This window comes from Pollachius pollachius (assembly GCF_949987615.1).
Source record: "Pollachius pollachius genome assembly, chromosome: 11".
NCBI classification, from domain to species: Eukaryota; Metazoa; Chordata; class Actinopteri; order Gadiformes; family Gadidae; genus Pollachius; species Pollachius pollachius.
Window position 1 is genome coordinate 14,304,826 of NC_136944.1, and position 16,913 is coordinate 14,321,738.

The window sequence follows — 16,913 nt, forward strand, 5'->3', positions numbered from 1 at the left end:
CTTCATGTTAAAATAACGTAACGATCGTGTATTCTCGAATCAAGAAGTACAGACTGCTCACCAAGTAACATTTTTAATCCACGTTCATATATCCAATAGTAAATGCCAGTGTTCATCAAAATAAAAACATTAATTTTTGAATATAAGATATTCAGAAGCAAGCGAATCATAATCCTGCTGCATTGTCTTCCCAAAACAAAGTCCTTAGATCATTTGGGGGATTTGGATACCTCCAGACCCCAGAGGGGTTCAACCTGTAAGGTTGAAGGGCTGTTGCCAGTGCCCTGAGAAGCCACCATATCATTTTCTGTCCTCTCATTTCTATATTTAAACTCCTGCTGATCTGAAACTAAGCAATCCATTGAAGCTGACTGCGTTTGCATTGAATGCGTATGGCTCTGCATTTCTGTGGGAATGGAGCTGGATCCGACAGGGTCGTTCTGTCTGGGGCTGGTGAAGGCTCCATGGTGGCCCTTGTCCTGTGCGATGCTTACATGGGCACAATGCGTCATGGTTGTCAACGCACCAAAGGTGGTGTCCAGCTGCTGTGGAAGCAGGCCGGTAGGCGTGGTGGAGTGAGGAAGGGGTGCTGGAGACCGGGTGTGGTCGGTGCCAACCTGTCTGCTCAGAGAGGGATGGGACTTACTGAGACCTCCGGAGGAACACAGAGGAAAGCTGCTCATGGCTGACAAGGAGGTCTTGTAAACCAGCCGGAGTTCAGGACCGTGGCCAGGGAACCCTTGGCAGACCAGGCTGAGACCCGGAGGTGCGGGCGGGCCTGCTGCTTGGCCGGCTAAGTGGCTCATGTAAGGGGAAGTGGGCGGGGTTCTGGAACTCTGTAAGGGACCCTGGCATCGGCTCTGAAACCTGTGCTCGGGGCCCGTCGGGGCACTTTCAGAGCAACACTGGTGCACGCACAACGGGGGGATGGAACCGGATGGGTGGCAGAAATGCTTCCCCTCCTGGCCCAGAGGGGTACTGTCGCGGGCCTTGGCGCAGCCCCACAGGTTCCTGGCCGGGTGGCTGACGGGCTCATGGTGGTGGTAGCCAGTAGGCCTGGTGGGAACACCGTAAGGGACTTGGTTCTGCCAGTCGGCGGGGGTCCCGCCGGTCGCGGGGACCATCTGTACGCCGTAGGAGTACTTGGATGGCAGAGAGGCTTGATGCAGCGTGGTCACATGACTCTGCAGGAAATGTATCATTTCCTGAAGCTCCTTGGACAAGTTGGATACCTCTTGATTGAGGCTGGACATCTGTGAGGGAAAATTCGTTTTTATTTTGTTCTCAATAATGACACAGTGCTGCATGAATCCATTCAATCTATTTTTTTTTAAACCCTACCTATAGGATGAATCATTACCTAACATCGTTACTTAACTTTTATTTATCTTTCCTGAGATTAAACTTACTTTTAAAGTTATGATTATTGATAATAAAAATGCTTAGGTCCAGTTCATTAAATATGACATTTACAAATATCATAGCTTTAAGTAATATTAAAAAGTAGATTTATCCCATACCTCTTTGTTTAATTTGTCCATATTCTGTTTTATATCTTCTGTTTCTAGCAGCAGGTTAGCACTTATCTGGTAAGGGTCTGTAAAAGAGAGGAAAAACATTCATGACATTGAGAAAAAGACAGCAGCCAGAGAGACAGACAGGTATTTATTCATTTTCATCGTACTAGACCATTGGCAGTATTTTTCTTTGGCTGGAGAGCTACCTTTTTCATTCGTCCTTGCCTCATTGTGCTCCACATTAAAATGAAAAGAAGGACTGTTGTCCTCGATCCCATCCACCACCCTGGTTGATACAAGCAGTTATGTAGAGTTACATAATGTGCTCAAGCAAACAAGGTAAGTAAACATCGAATATAATTTCAACCAGGGTCACCTGGGGCTGAGGTCTAACGGGCTGGCTGAATTCAGAGTTGGATCGAGCAACTTGTTGGTTTGTCGACCACTGAAATCCGGGTCTTGAGAAAAATTCAGCATCGGCGCAGGTCGGCCCTCCTCGTTGATGAGCAGGAGCGGTGAGGGTATTTCACTTCGACCGCCGCCCTGGACAGGGGAGCGACATACGCGGAGGGAGTTGATGTGACCAAGCTCCTCCCCCAACAGGTTACTGAGGCCGGGCTGGCGAACGGGGCTTCCCATTCCGTGCAGCAGGGGCAACCCCCTGTGATAAGGGAGCTCCACGTCTTCACCTTTCTCTGCGTGGTCTGCGCCGGAGATGATGGGCACCTTGCGCTCCCGACCGTCTCGCTCCTGGGAAGGGGATCGTTGGAGAGATTGAGCGAGATATTTTGTTGTTGTTTTCGCCATCGCTCTGTGATACAAACATGAAACAAGTCTTCTTATTGTTCATCATTATTTTGCAGAACATAACAGATTGTTGCTCCATCATGTTCCTGATTTTACTGAAAGCGTTTCAATGGATGGGACATTACTACTACATGGACAAAACCTAATTTATTTTGGGAAACTCAGTTACTGCAATAATAGCCAGAAACGCTGCCAGATATCTACCCACGCCATCTTCCAAACAGCACAACATTTAGCAAATGATTTGGTCTCCAACCAAATGCATACTAGCAACTTCTGCCTCACTTATAATCATCCCATTCTCCAGTGTGACACCTTTGACATTTGCCACATCAAAAGCTATAATTGGAAGTGGCAGTGGTTTGCACTTGATTTCAAAGAGAGAGTGACTTACGGTAACACCTTAGGGTGTAATATTTGAGAGCTTGGTGACGCGGGGTGTAAAAAGCCTCTTTAAATAAAACACCAAACACATGCATGTGGAGATAAATAGGTGACTCAGAAAGGCACATGTACCTGTGTTGGCCTGGGAGAGCGTGGGCATCTTGTTATTCCCTGTAGGGACACAGCTAGAGTGAACCCCCATACAACGAAAACTTCAGAATAATCATATTTTTGTGTTTGTGTGTGTGTGTGTGTGTGTGTGTGTGTGTGTGTGTGTGTGTGTGTGTGTGTGTGTGTGAGTGAGTGTCTGTGTGTGTGTGTGTGTGTCTGTGTGTGTGTGTGTGTGTGTGTGTGTGTGTGGAAAAGGTCTTTACAACAAAGCTGCTGTCACACAGCACGCCTCCGCAGTGGATTCTGAATGTGGGCTCCTAGTTCTGATATTTTGCAGCCTAGGGATAGCACACCAGCTAACCCTATCAGCCCAAATACAACATTGTTGTGTGTGTGTGTGTGTGTGTGTGAGTGTGTGCTTATGCGCATGAGTGCGAGTGTGTGTGTGTGTGTGTATGTGTGTGCATTTGTGCATAAACATGTGCATTTGTGTGTGTGTGTGTGTGTGTGTGTGTGTGTGTGTTTGTGTGTGTGTTCATGCATGTGAGCACATGTGTACGTGTGCGTTCTTGCATGTGTTCACATTTGTAAGTACGTTTCTGTGTGTGTGTGTATGTGTGTGTGTGTGTGTGTGTGTGTGTGTGTGTGTGTGTGTGTGTGTGTGTGTGCGTGTGCAAGTAGTGCATGTGGGAGCTCCTCTCACGTCCAGTTCGCTGCCGTCCCGCAGGTTGTAGGTGAGGTTGTGGTGTATGTCGGCGCTGAAGCGCCTGCCGTACTCGGGGTACATCCGCAGCACCTCCCTCAGGGCCTTGACGCTGATGTACTGCAGGTCACAGTAGGTCAGCGCCTTCACATCGGCGTTGGTCTTGATCACCTGGTCGTTACCCGGGAGGTCGGCCCCGATCAGATCTCCTTTGCCTGAGGGGGTTGAGTGTTTAGCTTTAAGTCCAACGATTCTGGGTTGGTTCCTGTATGGTTACAGCCAGGTTTGTTATTGATGAATGCACATATGCTGATTTAGGAAGATGTGCTGATTCCGGTAGAGATTTATCCAACTAGACCCAATGACCTTTTTAGTTATCCATGTCTGAATTGCTATTAGACTGCTGCCTGCTCCTAAATGAAATGCATCTGAAACTCACAACTCAAGGGCCTGTGTCGAACAGCATGTTTTTCTATCACAAAGGCGCTGGCATGGCACTCGGAAGCACTGGCATGAAGCATTGAAAATAGAACGGCTGTATCGCTGCACTTTGTTAACCATTTCAGCTCCTTCGTTCAACATGGTAGCAATTACTTCTTGTTATACAAGAAGTAATAAGCAACGTATGCAGACACAAGCAACTTATGCAGTGTTACAGTTTTGATTTGTGAAAGCAAATGGATGTAGAGTCTATACACCTCATCTTTTCTGAAATGAATGGTTTGCCTGAGAGGTGACATCATCTGTGATTGGGCGACGCCGGCAGTGTTTTCTCTGAAAAGTTCACAGATTTTCAACCTGAAGAAAAAAAGCTGAAACTATGTGGAAAAAGATGGTGGGCACCTATCTCTCTGTCAAGGCCTGGCCAAGGGCCTTGAGTCGCTTGGGACAAAAGCCTCCGCTAAACGCCTGAATGGTAAATAAGAAATGGAATGTAGGACGAGTAGGCGATGAGAGTGATTCAGCTGGATTTTTTTTTTAAACCAGACTAACCCAGAATAGCGAGAACCATGCTGTCTTTGAGCACCTCAAGGGAGCCCGAGCAGACAAAATGGTTGGCTTGTAGGGCGTCTCCCTGGCGGATGAGGTACTCCCCGGGCGCACAGAACGACGTTTTGATGTGCAGCGAGAGCGAGCGTAGACACCCCCGGCTGGCGTGCTCGAACACAGGCAGCTGCAGAATGTCTTTGTTCAGATGCATGGCGATGTCCGCCCTCAGCTCGTCCGGGAAGTCATGGAGGAGCTGAGAGAGAGAGAGAGAGAGAGAGAGAGAGAGAGAGAGAGAGAGGGCAAGCAAGAGAGAAAAGGAGAGAAAGTGAGAGGGAGTGAGAGTCAGAGTGAGACAGAGAGAGTGAGAGAGAGAGAACGAGAGAGAGAGACAGAGTGAGAGAGTGAGGGCAAGCAAGAGAGAGAGAAAGGGAGAGAACAAGAGAGAGAGAGGGAGCGAACAAGAGAGAGAGAGCGAGCAGTGATGGCAAGCAAGAGAGTGATGACAAGCAAGAGAGTGATGACAAGCAAGAGAGTGAGAGAAAGGGAGAGAGAGAGAGTGGCAGATGGCGTGAACATTTGAAGCTTAAACTTCAAATTCATGTTTCCAAAGTTAAATATGCCCAAAAAAAACGAATCCAAATATTTGAAGGTATAGGTTACAAATGGTAATTGCACATGCAAAAGTTGTATTTTTACATTTGCATGAATTGATATGTTACTCAAAGATTGAAATGTTAAATAAAACACATTTCCGTAGTGTTTGCTTTCTAAGCATTGGAGGAGTTATTTTCATGTGGTCTCCTCGAGAAAAGGAAGAATCCTATTAGCCACAATGAAATTGTGTGAAGAGAATATGCAACGCGTAAGATTATCTGACACAAGGCGAGATAACGAGTACATAGAAAGTGTAACAAAAGAGCGTCATTGAAAAAGGTTGCAACACCAACCTTTTATTTAGCTGGACAAAGGATTCACTAGATCCAATACACTGTCCATTAATGACTGTAAAGCCTGGCGTACTTTCCTAGTGGCACTCGGATATTGGGATAAGCTATAGAGAGAGCAGTGCAAAAACAGCCACAAAGTGTTAAATGAAGCTATCACCAAACAAGAGTTTGTGACTGCGAGCTTCGGCGATGAATAAATTATCTCGGTGGCGGTAGTGAGGGTGTTGATAACCACTGCTCCTTACCTTCTACCCCAGCGATGATACCGGCAGACGCTCTTATAGGTCTTGTGGACCAGCTCCTTCTTCCTGATCAAATGTGATGTGCAGCATCCCTCTAATGGTCTATACTGAAAGGCACGACGATTGCTAATCTACCTAATTATTCTAATAACGTTTGTGAATCTGGGACTCCCAAGAAATTTATTCTGCAGTTTATTTGACAGAATTACAAAACAAAGCTGTCAAAGAGGGTTTCAAAATCGTTAAATACAGTTTGACACATTTACACAACATTTTAATTTTGAATGTTATTGAGATATTGGTTGCAGTTATTGTACGAGTGAGATAGAGAGCCAAGAGGAAAATAGAATTGAACTTCAAAAGATAGAAGTTTTATTACGACGAGGATAACGATGGATAAGAGTGTGTGTAAGACTGTGCTAGTGTGGTTGACTTACAGCTAGATTACTGGGTTCGATCCCCAATTCTCTCACCCATAGGCAACCTTGAGCACTACCTGTTACTCAAATCCCTCCACATCCATTTGAATGAAGCGTGAAAAAGCTGATGAAATAACTAGTATAATAATTATTATCTGCCACCAACCTCGTTGGCATTGATCCCGTTGTTGACGGACCAAGTGGCCTGAAAGTACTCCAGCATGCGCTGCTTGAGCTGCTGAGGCAGCCGGTGGACGCGGATGAAGTCCTTTAGGTCCTTCATGCGCGTGTGGTACAGCGACCGCCGGGAGTACATCCTCTGGATGATTGCCGTCACGTTGCCAAACACCACCGCATGCATCAGGGCTGGACGGGAATCAGAAAGGAAAACCGAGGCAAGACGCTTGTAAAAGATTGTAATGATTATACAAATGCCAATAATGCTTGTTACTTGTACGGTGCTTTTATAGTACTCAAAGACAGGTGATAAAGCTTCCAAAAAGTACCAAAAAAGTGTATTCAAGCAGCAACATGTTGCAGGAAAACAAAAGGGGTAGGGGGACCTGTTATCAATGACCTTTGACTATTTCGGACCAAACTCACCGCCCATGAGCATGATGCAGATGGAGAAGATCTTCTCGGCGTCTGTGTTAGCGCACACGTTGCCGAAGCCCACGCTGGTGAGGCTGCTGAGGGTGAAGTACAGCGAGGCGATGTAGGCACTGGCCGTGGAGGGCCCCCCGCTGGTACTGTTGATGTACGGTGTGTCCAGCCGCTTGCCCAGCTCTTGGAGCCAGCCTGGTGCGAAGGAGGGGAGAGGAAGGTGTGGGAAAGGAAGGGAAAAGCAAGGGAGGAAGTAACAAAGAGAGAGATGAAAACAGAAAGGTAGACGGTAAGGAAGGACGGAAAGGAGGGAGGAAGGATGAAAATAAAGGAGGGAGGAGGGAAGGAAGGATGGATGGAAGGATAGAACAAAAAGTAAGGAAGGAAAGAAGAAAGACATCCAATGATATTTATTTATTTTTACTTCATCCGTATACGTTTTATTTGGCAGGAGCAGCACACATCGATAAACATTTTAGTTCACACCTAAATGTCAACAAGGCAGAGTTAGCCAAGAGGCTAATTTGCATCTGCAGTCCCCAGGTCAACAACATGACAATTACATTACGGAATTACAAGAGAGAAAGAAGGAAAACTAGAAGGTTGGAAGTGTGGTTAAGTAATGTGATGATATGGGTCATCGTCAAGGCAATACATGGCAAACATATAACACCGTGTGAGTGTCTGTGGGACTGTGTGTGTGTGTGTGTGTGTGTGTGTGTGTGTGTGTGTGTGTGTGTGTGTGTGTGTGTGTGTGTGTGTGTGTGTGTGTGTGTGTGTGTGTGTGTGTGTGTGTGTGTGTGTGTGTGTGTGTGTTTGTGTGTGTGTGTGTGTGTGTAAGTTGTCGCTTGGCCAACAAGCTGCTTCTGCCCGGAGTGGCAGCCACCAAGGAGGACAACGCAGTCACCCCATACATTGATATCAAGTTCCACACAGTGGGGGGGCCTGGATCACAGGGTACAGCCTCTGGTCTTCACTTCCTCTTTGCAAACGAAGGGAAAGAGCTGGCGGAGCACTCAGACATCTGACGCAGGGTGTGTTTTGAGAGTCTTACAATATGAGGCAATATGCCATCCAAGAGTGCCAGTACATCCCCTTCCATCTGTGCTGATTAATGTGTTTCAAGGCTGAACACTCTCATGCATTCAAGCACTTTCTTTCACACACACACACACACACACACGCACACACACACACACACACACACACACACACACACACACACACACACACACACACACACACACACACACGCACACACACACGCACACACACACGCACACACACACAAATACATCACTAATGAATGTGTGTCAAAGAAGTGCACAGTCACACACACACACACAGTTCTTGGTCATCTAGCTTCTAAGTATGCCAAAGTTCACTGGGTCTCTGATAAATAAATAACATTTACCACCAGTGGCTCACAAAATTGAAATGCATCACCATGGTAACATGTGCCAGATCCTCCGCAACGTGTAGGGCTGATACTGCTCAATTCCTAGTGCTAGCCTAGGCTTGCTTGGCTAAGGTGGACCACTTGATTGTTTGTGGTGGTGGTGGTGTTGGCGGAGGTGGTGGTGTTGACCGTGGGTGAGTGACAGGTGAAGATGGAGAAAGAGAAGATGCAGAGAGAGAGAGAGAGAAAGACAGAGAGAGAGAGAGAGAGAGAGAGAGAGCGGGAGAGGGATGCATAAAGCGAGACCCGGGAGGAAACAGGGAGTGTGTGCGTTTTTGCGTTTGTGCTTATGTGCGTCCGTGGATGCCAGAGCGTCCACCGTTGGGAGTAGGTCAGGAGGGACAACGGGGTCGCAAGTGCCGGCCCAAATCATTCGAGGGGTCACAAGCTTACTAGTTCAAGAGCCACTAGTCTAGACGGGACCTCTCCCAAAACTACTGACACACAAAGCCATCCACACAAACACAAACCAAGACACTCACCTATGTCCCAGGTGACGGGGTCGCTGCTCTCGATCTCCTGGCGTCCGATGACGTACCACACGCAGGCCATCCAGTGGGCCAGCAGGGCAAACACGGACATCAGCAGGGTGAGCACCACGGCGCTGTACTGGGAGTAGCGGTCCAGCTTCTGCAGCAGCCTCAGCAGGCGTAGCAGACGCACCGTCTTCAGCAGGTGCACCAGGGACGTCTGGGAGAGGAGAGGACGGCGACACGAGAGAAAACACGTGCAATCACTATTGTCCCATGTTCAAGCGATTCATTGCTGAACTCAAGGAAAACGGTGGGGAATGATTGCATGGCATTGTCTGTATTGTGGGTTTTCTTTCTGTACGGCAGCTATATGGCATAGGGCACCGAAAGAGCAGTCTGACAAAAGGTGTTGTTTTTCATGTGGATCTGTGTTCCATGGCTGTTCCGTGAAGTGGATTTAGGTAATGGCAGCAATTTTCTACTGTTTATGGGGGGTGTTGGGTTGATATGGATCAGTATAGAATACAAGAGAACCGACAACATTTCTATTGAAAAGAAGGTTGAGGTCAAGGTGTGGGCCGCGCTAAAGATGTTGATACACACAGAAGACATGTGCACACACACACCCACCCACGCAGATACAGTACGTGCAAATAGCACATGTTTCAACTCTCACCACTGTTATGTTGAAGGCGTACAGGAGGTCAAAGGGCAAGGCTGCTATGAGATCAACAAAGAACCAGGTGTTGCAGTAGTGAAGGTAGATGGCGTGGGCATCGTACACCACTTGACCCGACTGGCTCACATAGGTGGTCCGGAAATTCAGTATGATATCTGAAGATGAGAAATTGATACAGTAAGTCATATATAAATATATCAAAGTTAAACTGTATGTATCCCTTGCGGTCTTGTGTGGCATCAGATGCTAACCTTTCCTTCCAAAATTTCTGAGTTGCAATCGAGGGAGATTGCTCCAGCCTGACACTTGGCTCTGTGTTAGCTTCCCAGAGGATGCTCTTGACCTATGAGGAGCAACTTGCTCTGATGTGCTAACCATAAACCTTTTTTTTGTCTTGAATTTTCTTATATATGAAAAACTGGTTCAATGAAGAAAATAAATACTACACTTGCTTATTAGAGAATGGCATTAGCACTGCCTGGGTTAGGGGTTCGATCCCCAATGGGGTAACCCATGCTTACAACATATGCACTCACTTCATTTGAAAACACTTAAGATAAAATCATCCATAAAGTGGCAAATGCTAGTGCAATATATCATTAATCATTGTACAAATACATTTAACTGCATTCTTGGTTCGCTCCGAATGTGTAAACCTTATAAACCTATCTTTACATATGCTTGTTGAAGGAGGTGGGGCCCCATGACAGCTGTGCTATAACACTTATTTTGTCGACTAAATTGGGACAAGGTGGAAAATCTCTAATTACCATCTGTAACCGGGGCAACAGAGAAATCATGAGTGTACTATCTGTAACCAGGGCAACAGAGAAATTGTGAATTTGTGACCATCAGTTTTAAGGGTATTTATAGTATTGTATTGTGTTGTGTCGTATTGAACAATCCGTAAGTAGTAATCATCAACCTTTAAACTATTAAATATATATATATATATATATATATATATATATATATATATATATATATATATATATATATATATATATATATATAAATATAAGTTACGCATCAAGTTACTGAGCTGGTGAATAGTGAGATGGTTTAGTTATGATGAAGGTGTTTGATTTGGATATTACGACCTATCCTGGATAACAGCAAATACGCAAACACACCCTGCCAGGAGGCAAAAGACATGATGCTAATGAAAAAAGATGAGAATAAATAAGCATTATTCAATCAATGGATGGGATATAATAACAGTTGTGTAACAATCTGAGTGGTTAACTTATTTGTTCTCACAGCTGGAATGTTTCTCGGTAAACTTGCCCTACATCAGAATCAGGGCACTGCTGCCTCTATTTACCATCGCTCTTAGCGGTCTCTTTTACTTCTCCAAGCGTGAATTCAGTTTTGAAACATGTCATTTATTAGCAGGGAGACTAATGGTCTGGATCAGGGACACATACATATAGACATATATGGCTTTAAACCCAAAATAACCTTTTGGCTTTGCGCCAAACACCCTAAGCACCAGCCCAGCATTTCTCATCTCTACGTCTGAGTAAGACAACCCACGATGCCTGAAAGGGCCTCTGTTATTCCCCCAGGTGTGATGCTGATTAGCCACAAGCCAATTCCAATCCTAACCATTAGTGACATCAGATGTTGGTACGGTCCACAGGGTAAGCGGGTGTGTTGATCCATCAATCACGAACCTGGACGGACTGTTACGGCTAATCCTCATCACACCTGGGGCATCAAACAGGAGGCCTCGAACGGCCGTTTGACAAAAGGCCGCGCCGGATCATCCTGCGTCTCACCCAGAATGAAGAGCATCTCCACGGCGATGTCGCTCCCCGCGGCGCCGCGGGAGACTGCGTGGGAGGAGTCCTGCTCCCCGTGGGCGGCGCTCCCCTCATCGGGGCCCGTGAAGCACACGTCGTACGGCACGGTGACCGCCACGTAGAAGGTGGCCAGCAGGATGAGCCAGTCCCACAGGGCCTTGGAGACGCTGTAGTGGAGCAGGATGAAGTGGGACTTCTTCACCGCCGCCACCTTGTACTCGGGGAGAGAAGGCTTCTGGAACACGCTCTGAAGGGAAAACAGAACCAGCTGTCACAAACTAAACTACAAAGGCCAGCCCGGCAAGATATAGTGAAACAACTAGGGAATATAGGCATTATCTGTCTATTACATTCTTCTTATTCATTCTATATGCGTTTTAAAAAATTTGGTCACTTTATTATTTCAATATCTACACTTTTTCCTGCTATCCAAGTATCAGGCTTTTAAAATCACAGCAAACAAATTCACGTCTTAACATCAACTCCGGATAACATCATTTTATTTCCGTGCACATAATCGACCAAAATAATTTTATCATGAACCACCTTGATCTCAGTGCTTACCACAGAACTTAATGGATGGGTTTAAAGGGTTTGTCTATCAATTTAGAGACGCATTACAAAAAAGAAGATAAACCATCTCCCAAGCACTTAAAATAAAATGTATTAATTGGGTGCAGTGACCATATGTGGCAGTTATTTGAAAATTTTCTTCAATAGCAAACATTTGATGGGATACTCTGAGCTATCTGTCAATTGGCTTAGAGTCTTTTTACATTGAACGTGATTATTCATAGTGTTTTTTTTCCCAAATTTAAAAGGACATGACGGAAGTTTCTGTTAATGGTTCTTAACGCACAATCCTCTTAATTCATCCATAGTGGTAAACTGGTAATCCACGCCAACAGCCTTTTGATTTTTTTCTCACTATTTTACACTATTTTCCAAATTTAAAACAAAAAACAAAAAAAATAAATATTATATTTTTGTAAAAGCACAGAGCATATGCTCATCACTAGGCTATATAGGTTGAGTAATCCGTAATTTCTGATTATAATCGGAACCTGCTTCATATTCACATTGTGACTGATGTAAATAGTTTTGACGCAACAATTCCGTTTCACATTTTTCTAATTTTTTTACTGTATCGCTATGCATATGGTTTAAAAGCACCTGTAAAAGCAATATGTTCAATTACAAATTCATAATTTTGCATAGGTCTACAGAATGGGAGTTTGCTTGGTTAGCATTTGCTTTCCATTAGCCGTGTCTATTGGCTTGCAGTGTTAAAGTCGCATTAACTCCTGTTCATGCTTGGAGAAAACCCTTTTAATTACTTTCCAAAGATTTTCAATGTGTTCCAAAAATAATCACTTCTTCAAAAAAAAGGCCAGTAAAACATCACCACATTGTTTTTTGTCTACAAACACACAGATAATTCAGCACTATTTTTGGGACTGGAATTATAAGGCCACCTGTGATTCACCACTGATTGGTTACCTTCAACGTAGACTACCCAGCAAGAAGCAGAAGATAATATAGTATGCAGTCGCCGCTGCCATGGTGCTGAACATATTGTTGGTGTGTGTTTATTGACAAATTGCAATCGTTACTGGCACTAGTTTTAAATATAAGTTAATTAAAATTTGAAATTGTTGGAAACTGATTGGCAAACTGGACTCGCTGGGGCTCAGCCCTTCCCTGTGCAACTGGCTGCTGGACTTCCTCAGCTTGAGGCCTCAGGCAGTGCGGATCGGCAGCAACACATCCAGAACCACGGTTCTGAGCACGGGGCCCCCCAAGGCTGTGTGCTCAGCCCCCTGCTCTTCACGCTGCTGACCCACGACTGTGCTCCATTCTTCAGCGGCAACAACATTGTGAAGTTCGCGGACGACACAACTGTGGTTGGTCTCATCTCAGACAACAATGAGAGCCACTACAGGAAGGAGGTAAGCCAACTGGCCACGTGGTGTAGAGATAACAACCTCATCCTTAACGTTGTGAAGACCAAGGAGGTTGTTATCGATTTCCGGAGAGTCCTCACTCCATAACCCCCCCTGATCATTGACGGTAGGCCTACTGCTGTGGAGAGAGTTAGCAGCACCAAGTTCCTGGGGGTTCACATCAGTGAGGATCTCTCCTGGACAACCAACACTGCATCACTGACCAAGAAGTCCCAGTGGCGCATCTACTTCCTCAAGCTGAAGATAGCAAGAGCCCCCCCCATCCATCATGTGCTCCTTCTACAGAGGCACCATCGAGAGCATCCTGACCAGCTGCATCCCTGTGTGGTATGGGAGCTGCACTGCTTCCAACCGCAAGACCCTGCAGCGCACAGTGAAGGCTGCTGGTCGGATCGTCGGTGTCCCACTCCCCTCCGTCCTGGACATCTACGAAACTCGCCTCACCCGCAAACCTCTTCAGCCTCCTGCCATCTTGGAGACGGTACCGCAGCCTCCGGGCCAGGTCCACCAGACTGGCAAACAGCTTTTTCCCCAGGCTGTCAGGAAGCTCAACCCTCTCCCCTCTCTCCCTTCCCTTCCTCTTCCCCCACGAACTCTGGTCTCCGAAACCCCCTCCCAAATGCCCCCAAGAACTCATATTCCACATTTCAATCTATTTTATTTTTGTTTTGTTTTGTCATACCTTTGCACTATTCAGAATCATTTTACACTATTTTGAATTTATTTATTGTAAAAATTACTTATTTTATTTTACCTAATATCCTCCATTTTCTCCCTATTGCACAGTTGGTCAGAGACAAACGCAATATCGATTCCTCTGTTTTTCTGGCACATTTATTTGAATTGACTATATAGCTGACTCTGACTTTTGAATTTGAAACACATATCTAAATCTGATTAGATTTGGAAATCCCATTTTTTCGTGATCAAGGATCAGAAGCACATCCATTTCTTGTTCCCGTCATTGAAAAAAATGTAGGTTAGGATCACCCTGCTCCAGATTATGACTTTTCAATGTCTCCAGATCCTGATTATCAGGGCTATAATCCTATTACAAACTTTGTATTTCGATTACAGACTTGAGAAGTGGCAATTATTTTTTACAGATGTGTGGAATATTTGCTGAAGAAAAATGTTTCACTGGTCATGTTTGATTAATTAGTGATCATATTTATAATCAGATTAATTGTATAGTGAATAATCCACCCTTCTAAAGGGATCAGGGTAATTTATGATAATTATCCAAATCATGGTTTTGAAGAAGTTTATGGGCTTGCTAGGATTTGATTACCTGCTGATCCAATCTGGATTAAAAGTGATCAAAATGGTTTGAACTACCCATATCAGAATTAAATCCCAACAGATCTGATTGGATGTCATTTGATCTTTGAGTCAAGATTAAGAACTGAAAGTTAAATGGCTTCAGTTACTGCCTTAACATTTATGGATTTGGTCTTTGAATCCTTATCTTTAAAAGCTTTAAAAGAGTTTAGCTCATAATGAAGATGCACTATAATTGAATTCTCTAGTCACAGCAGCTCCTCTGTTTTAAAGGACAATTGATCGGACTTCGTTAGGCGTGCTTCGGACAACAGAAGGCCAATCAGAAAAAAGACTCACATTGGAGAGTTTCCCCTTGCCCCTCTTGGTGAACAAACTGGTCAGGTGTGAAAACACCGTTCTCCCTCGTTCATGAGCCTGCGAGAAATGTGTCCGGTTGTTCTTTGCGCTCTGGTGGGCAGCATCTGACACACCTGCATTGAGAAAGGCACAATAAATTCACTATGGAAATCTGTGTCACACACAGAGGGTCATTCTCATCTGTTACTTGTCTTCCAGAATTAGCACTGTACTCTGAACCATAAGCGCCTGAGGGCCTTGTAAAACCTAGGGGGTCATTAGCAGGATTATATGTCTCACTGTTTCTTCTGCTGTTATGTTGGCTCTTCCCATAGGAGTCGCTGACGTCTTTAAAGGAGAACAGAAACAGGACCACTTCGCCCTTCTCGTTCTTAATTGGCACAATGTCCAGGAGGCACCAAAATGGACTTCCTGAGAATGACAAAAAAAAAAGGAGAAATGGCTATTTGTATAGTTCAATACTACTAACTGCTGTTTTTCCGAGTGTTGATACTTGTTTTTCATGACGTTTATTTCCATGCATTTTATTCAACGTGTTTATTTTTTGTTCTTCCTGAGTATAAGCTCAGTGAGTGAGGAGGAGAGTTGAATGTGAGTGAAGAAAGTGTTTTCCGCATCAATCATCACCATTCTTCCGGTAAAAGCGGACCTCTCCCTGGTACTCCTGTTGGCTCTCGAGCGCTTTGTCCACCTGTGCGATCGCCCGCTCGCTGGACTCATCACCGTGCAGGAAGCGACACGCGCAGTTCTTCTGCATGACCTCAGTGCGAACGAAGCCCGTCAAATCGCAGAAGCCGTCCGAGCAGTAGACAATAGGGTAGCCATGGCGACCTTGAGCGTTTCCCAGCAAAAAGTTGCTGTCTGTAAAAAGAAGAGAGCTAATGATTTCAATTATAACAACAGAGAGCGGAGAGAGGTTATGATTATGAGGTTATGAAATGAGAATTACTCACACACGCACACATACACACAAACACACACACCTACATACACACACACACACACACACACGCATGCACACACGCACACATACACACACACACACAAACACACACATACACACACATAACTGATGAATAAGAATATTGGAGTTATTCAGATGGAGTAGAATGCAAAATGTAATCTTGTACCTGCACCATCCTAATGTCCCTGTACATTATGATTAATTAGGGTTTTTAAAGCGTAAACCCTGAATGATGAAACAATATATGGATCAAAGCTGGTTGCTATGACGACATGTAATTGCTCAGAGCTTGTTTCCTTGGTGTTTGGATTTGTTTTCAGTGTCTAACGCAACAAAGACAAATGGTTTAATCTTAATTATCGGAAATGGGTCCTTAAATGGTCTCAACTCAAGATTGGGAGGGGGTCTTATGTCTCTATATTGATTCCTATAAATTAAGTCAGAGCCCTCCAATGTGTTTGCATTCACCAACATATGAGGACAATTGTACTTGCAGAGTTCATCTGTGGAAAGACATCTAATAATTCAGAGGAACTGAAAGAACACATTTTACTATAAAGATGATACTCCACTGTCAATACGATATTCAAATTAGTATCACAACAATTCTAAATAGCATTAAATAGTTGGCAAACACATGATCCACCAAGGCAGTATAAGACCGATGACTGACATGTTAAATGACACTGATGATACGGTCTTTGGCCTTCCCATGACTCTTAGAGACCATAGACAAACCAGGAGCTAATCAACAAAAGTACTGCAGTGTCCCATTTCACCTGTTTAAAAAACACCAGAACTGCATTGGAAAAAACCCAAGACATTTTACCTTGTGGATTTTCAAGTGCATTTATATGGTCCTCTATCATAGTCACAGTAGAAAGGTAAAAAAAAAAGATATTTTCATCACACCTCCTATACCTATAAGAAAAGGAAAACGTCCCCTTAACCCAGTTGAGAAACAGTAGTACAGAAGTACATTGTTGAAAAAAGAGGACAAAAGCAGCAATTTAGTGTTTAAAGACGACAGAAAAGGCTTAATAAATGTATACAATGATGAACACAAATGATTAATGTTTATTCTGCATGTATATGTGCTAGTTCTTAGCCCACAGAGCCAAAGAAACATTACCTAACAAAAAAAGGAAAAGGTGGACAAATCAAAATAAGACACGGAACAACATAATTGGCGAGAACAGCACCTG

The 16,913-nt window shown here is 44.6% G+C and overlaps 1 protein-coding gene across 1 annotated transcript in view; it reads right to left on the reverse strand.

The window, feature by feature from the left end:
- Positions 1–209: 209 nt before the first annotated feature.
- The window catches only part of kcnh4a (potassium voltage-gated channel, subfamily H (eag-related), member 4a), a gene marked incomplete at both ends in the record, with an annotated part of 21,225 nt that continues 4,521 nt past the window's right edge, over positions 210–16,913 (reverse strand). The window contains 15 exons of the mRNA XM_079745821.1: positions 210–1,253; positions 1,521–1,597; positions 1,724–1,803; positions 1,894–2,267; positions 2,841–2,879; positions 3,523–3,737; positions 4,516–4,765; positions 6,287–6,486; positions 6,724–6,918; positions 8,665–8,872; positions 9,332–9,489; positions 11,116–11,386; positions 14,724–14,857; positions 15,024–15,155; positions 15,372–15,605. Coding sequence (XP_079601947.1) covers positions 210–1,253; positions 1,521–1,597; positions 1,724–1,803; positions 1,894–2,267; positions 2,841–2,879; positions 3,523–3,737; positions 4,516–4,765; positions 6,287–6,486; positions 6,724–6,918; positions 8,665–8,872; positions 9,332–9,489; positions 11,116–11,386; positions 14,724–14,857; positions 15,024–15,155; positions 15,372–15,605 — 3,611 coding nt within the window. The remainder of the gene's footprint in view (positions 1,254–1,520; positions 1,598–1,723; positions 1,804–1,893; positions 2,268–2,840; positions 2,880–3,522; positions 3,738–4,515; positions 4,766–6,286; positions 6,487–6,723; positions 6,919–8,664; positions 8,873–9,331; positions 9,490–11,115; positions 11,387–14,723; positions 14,858–15,023; positions 15,156–15,371; positions 15,606–16,913) is intronic.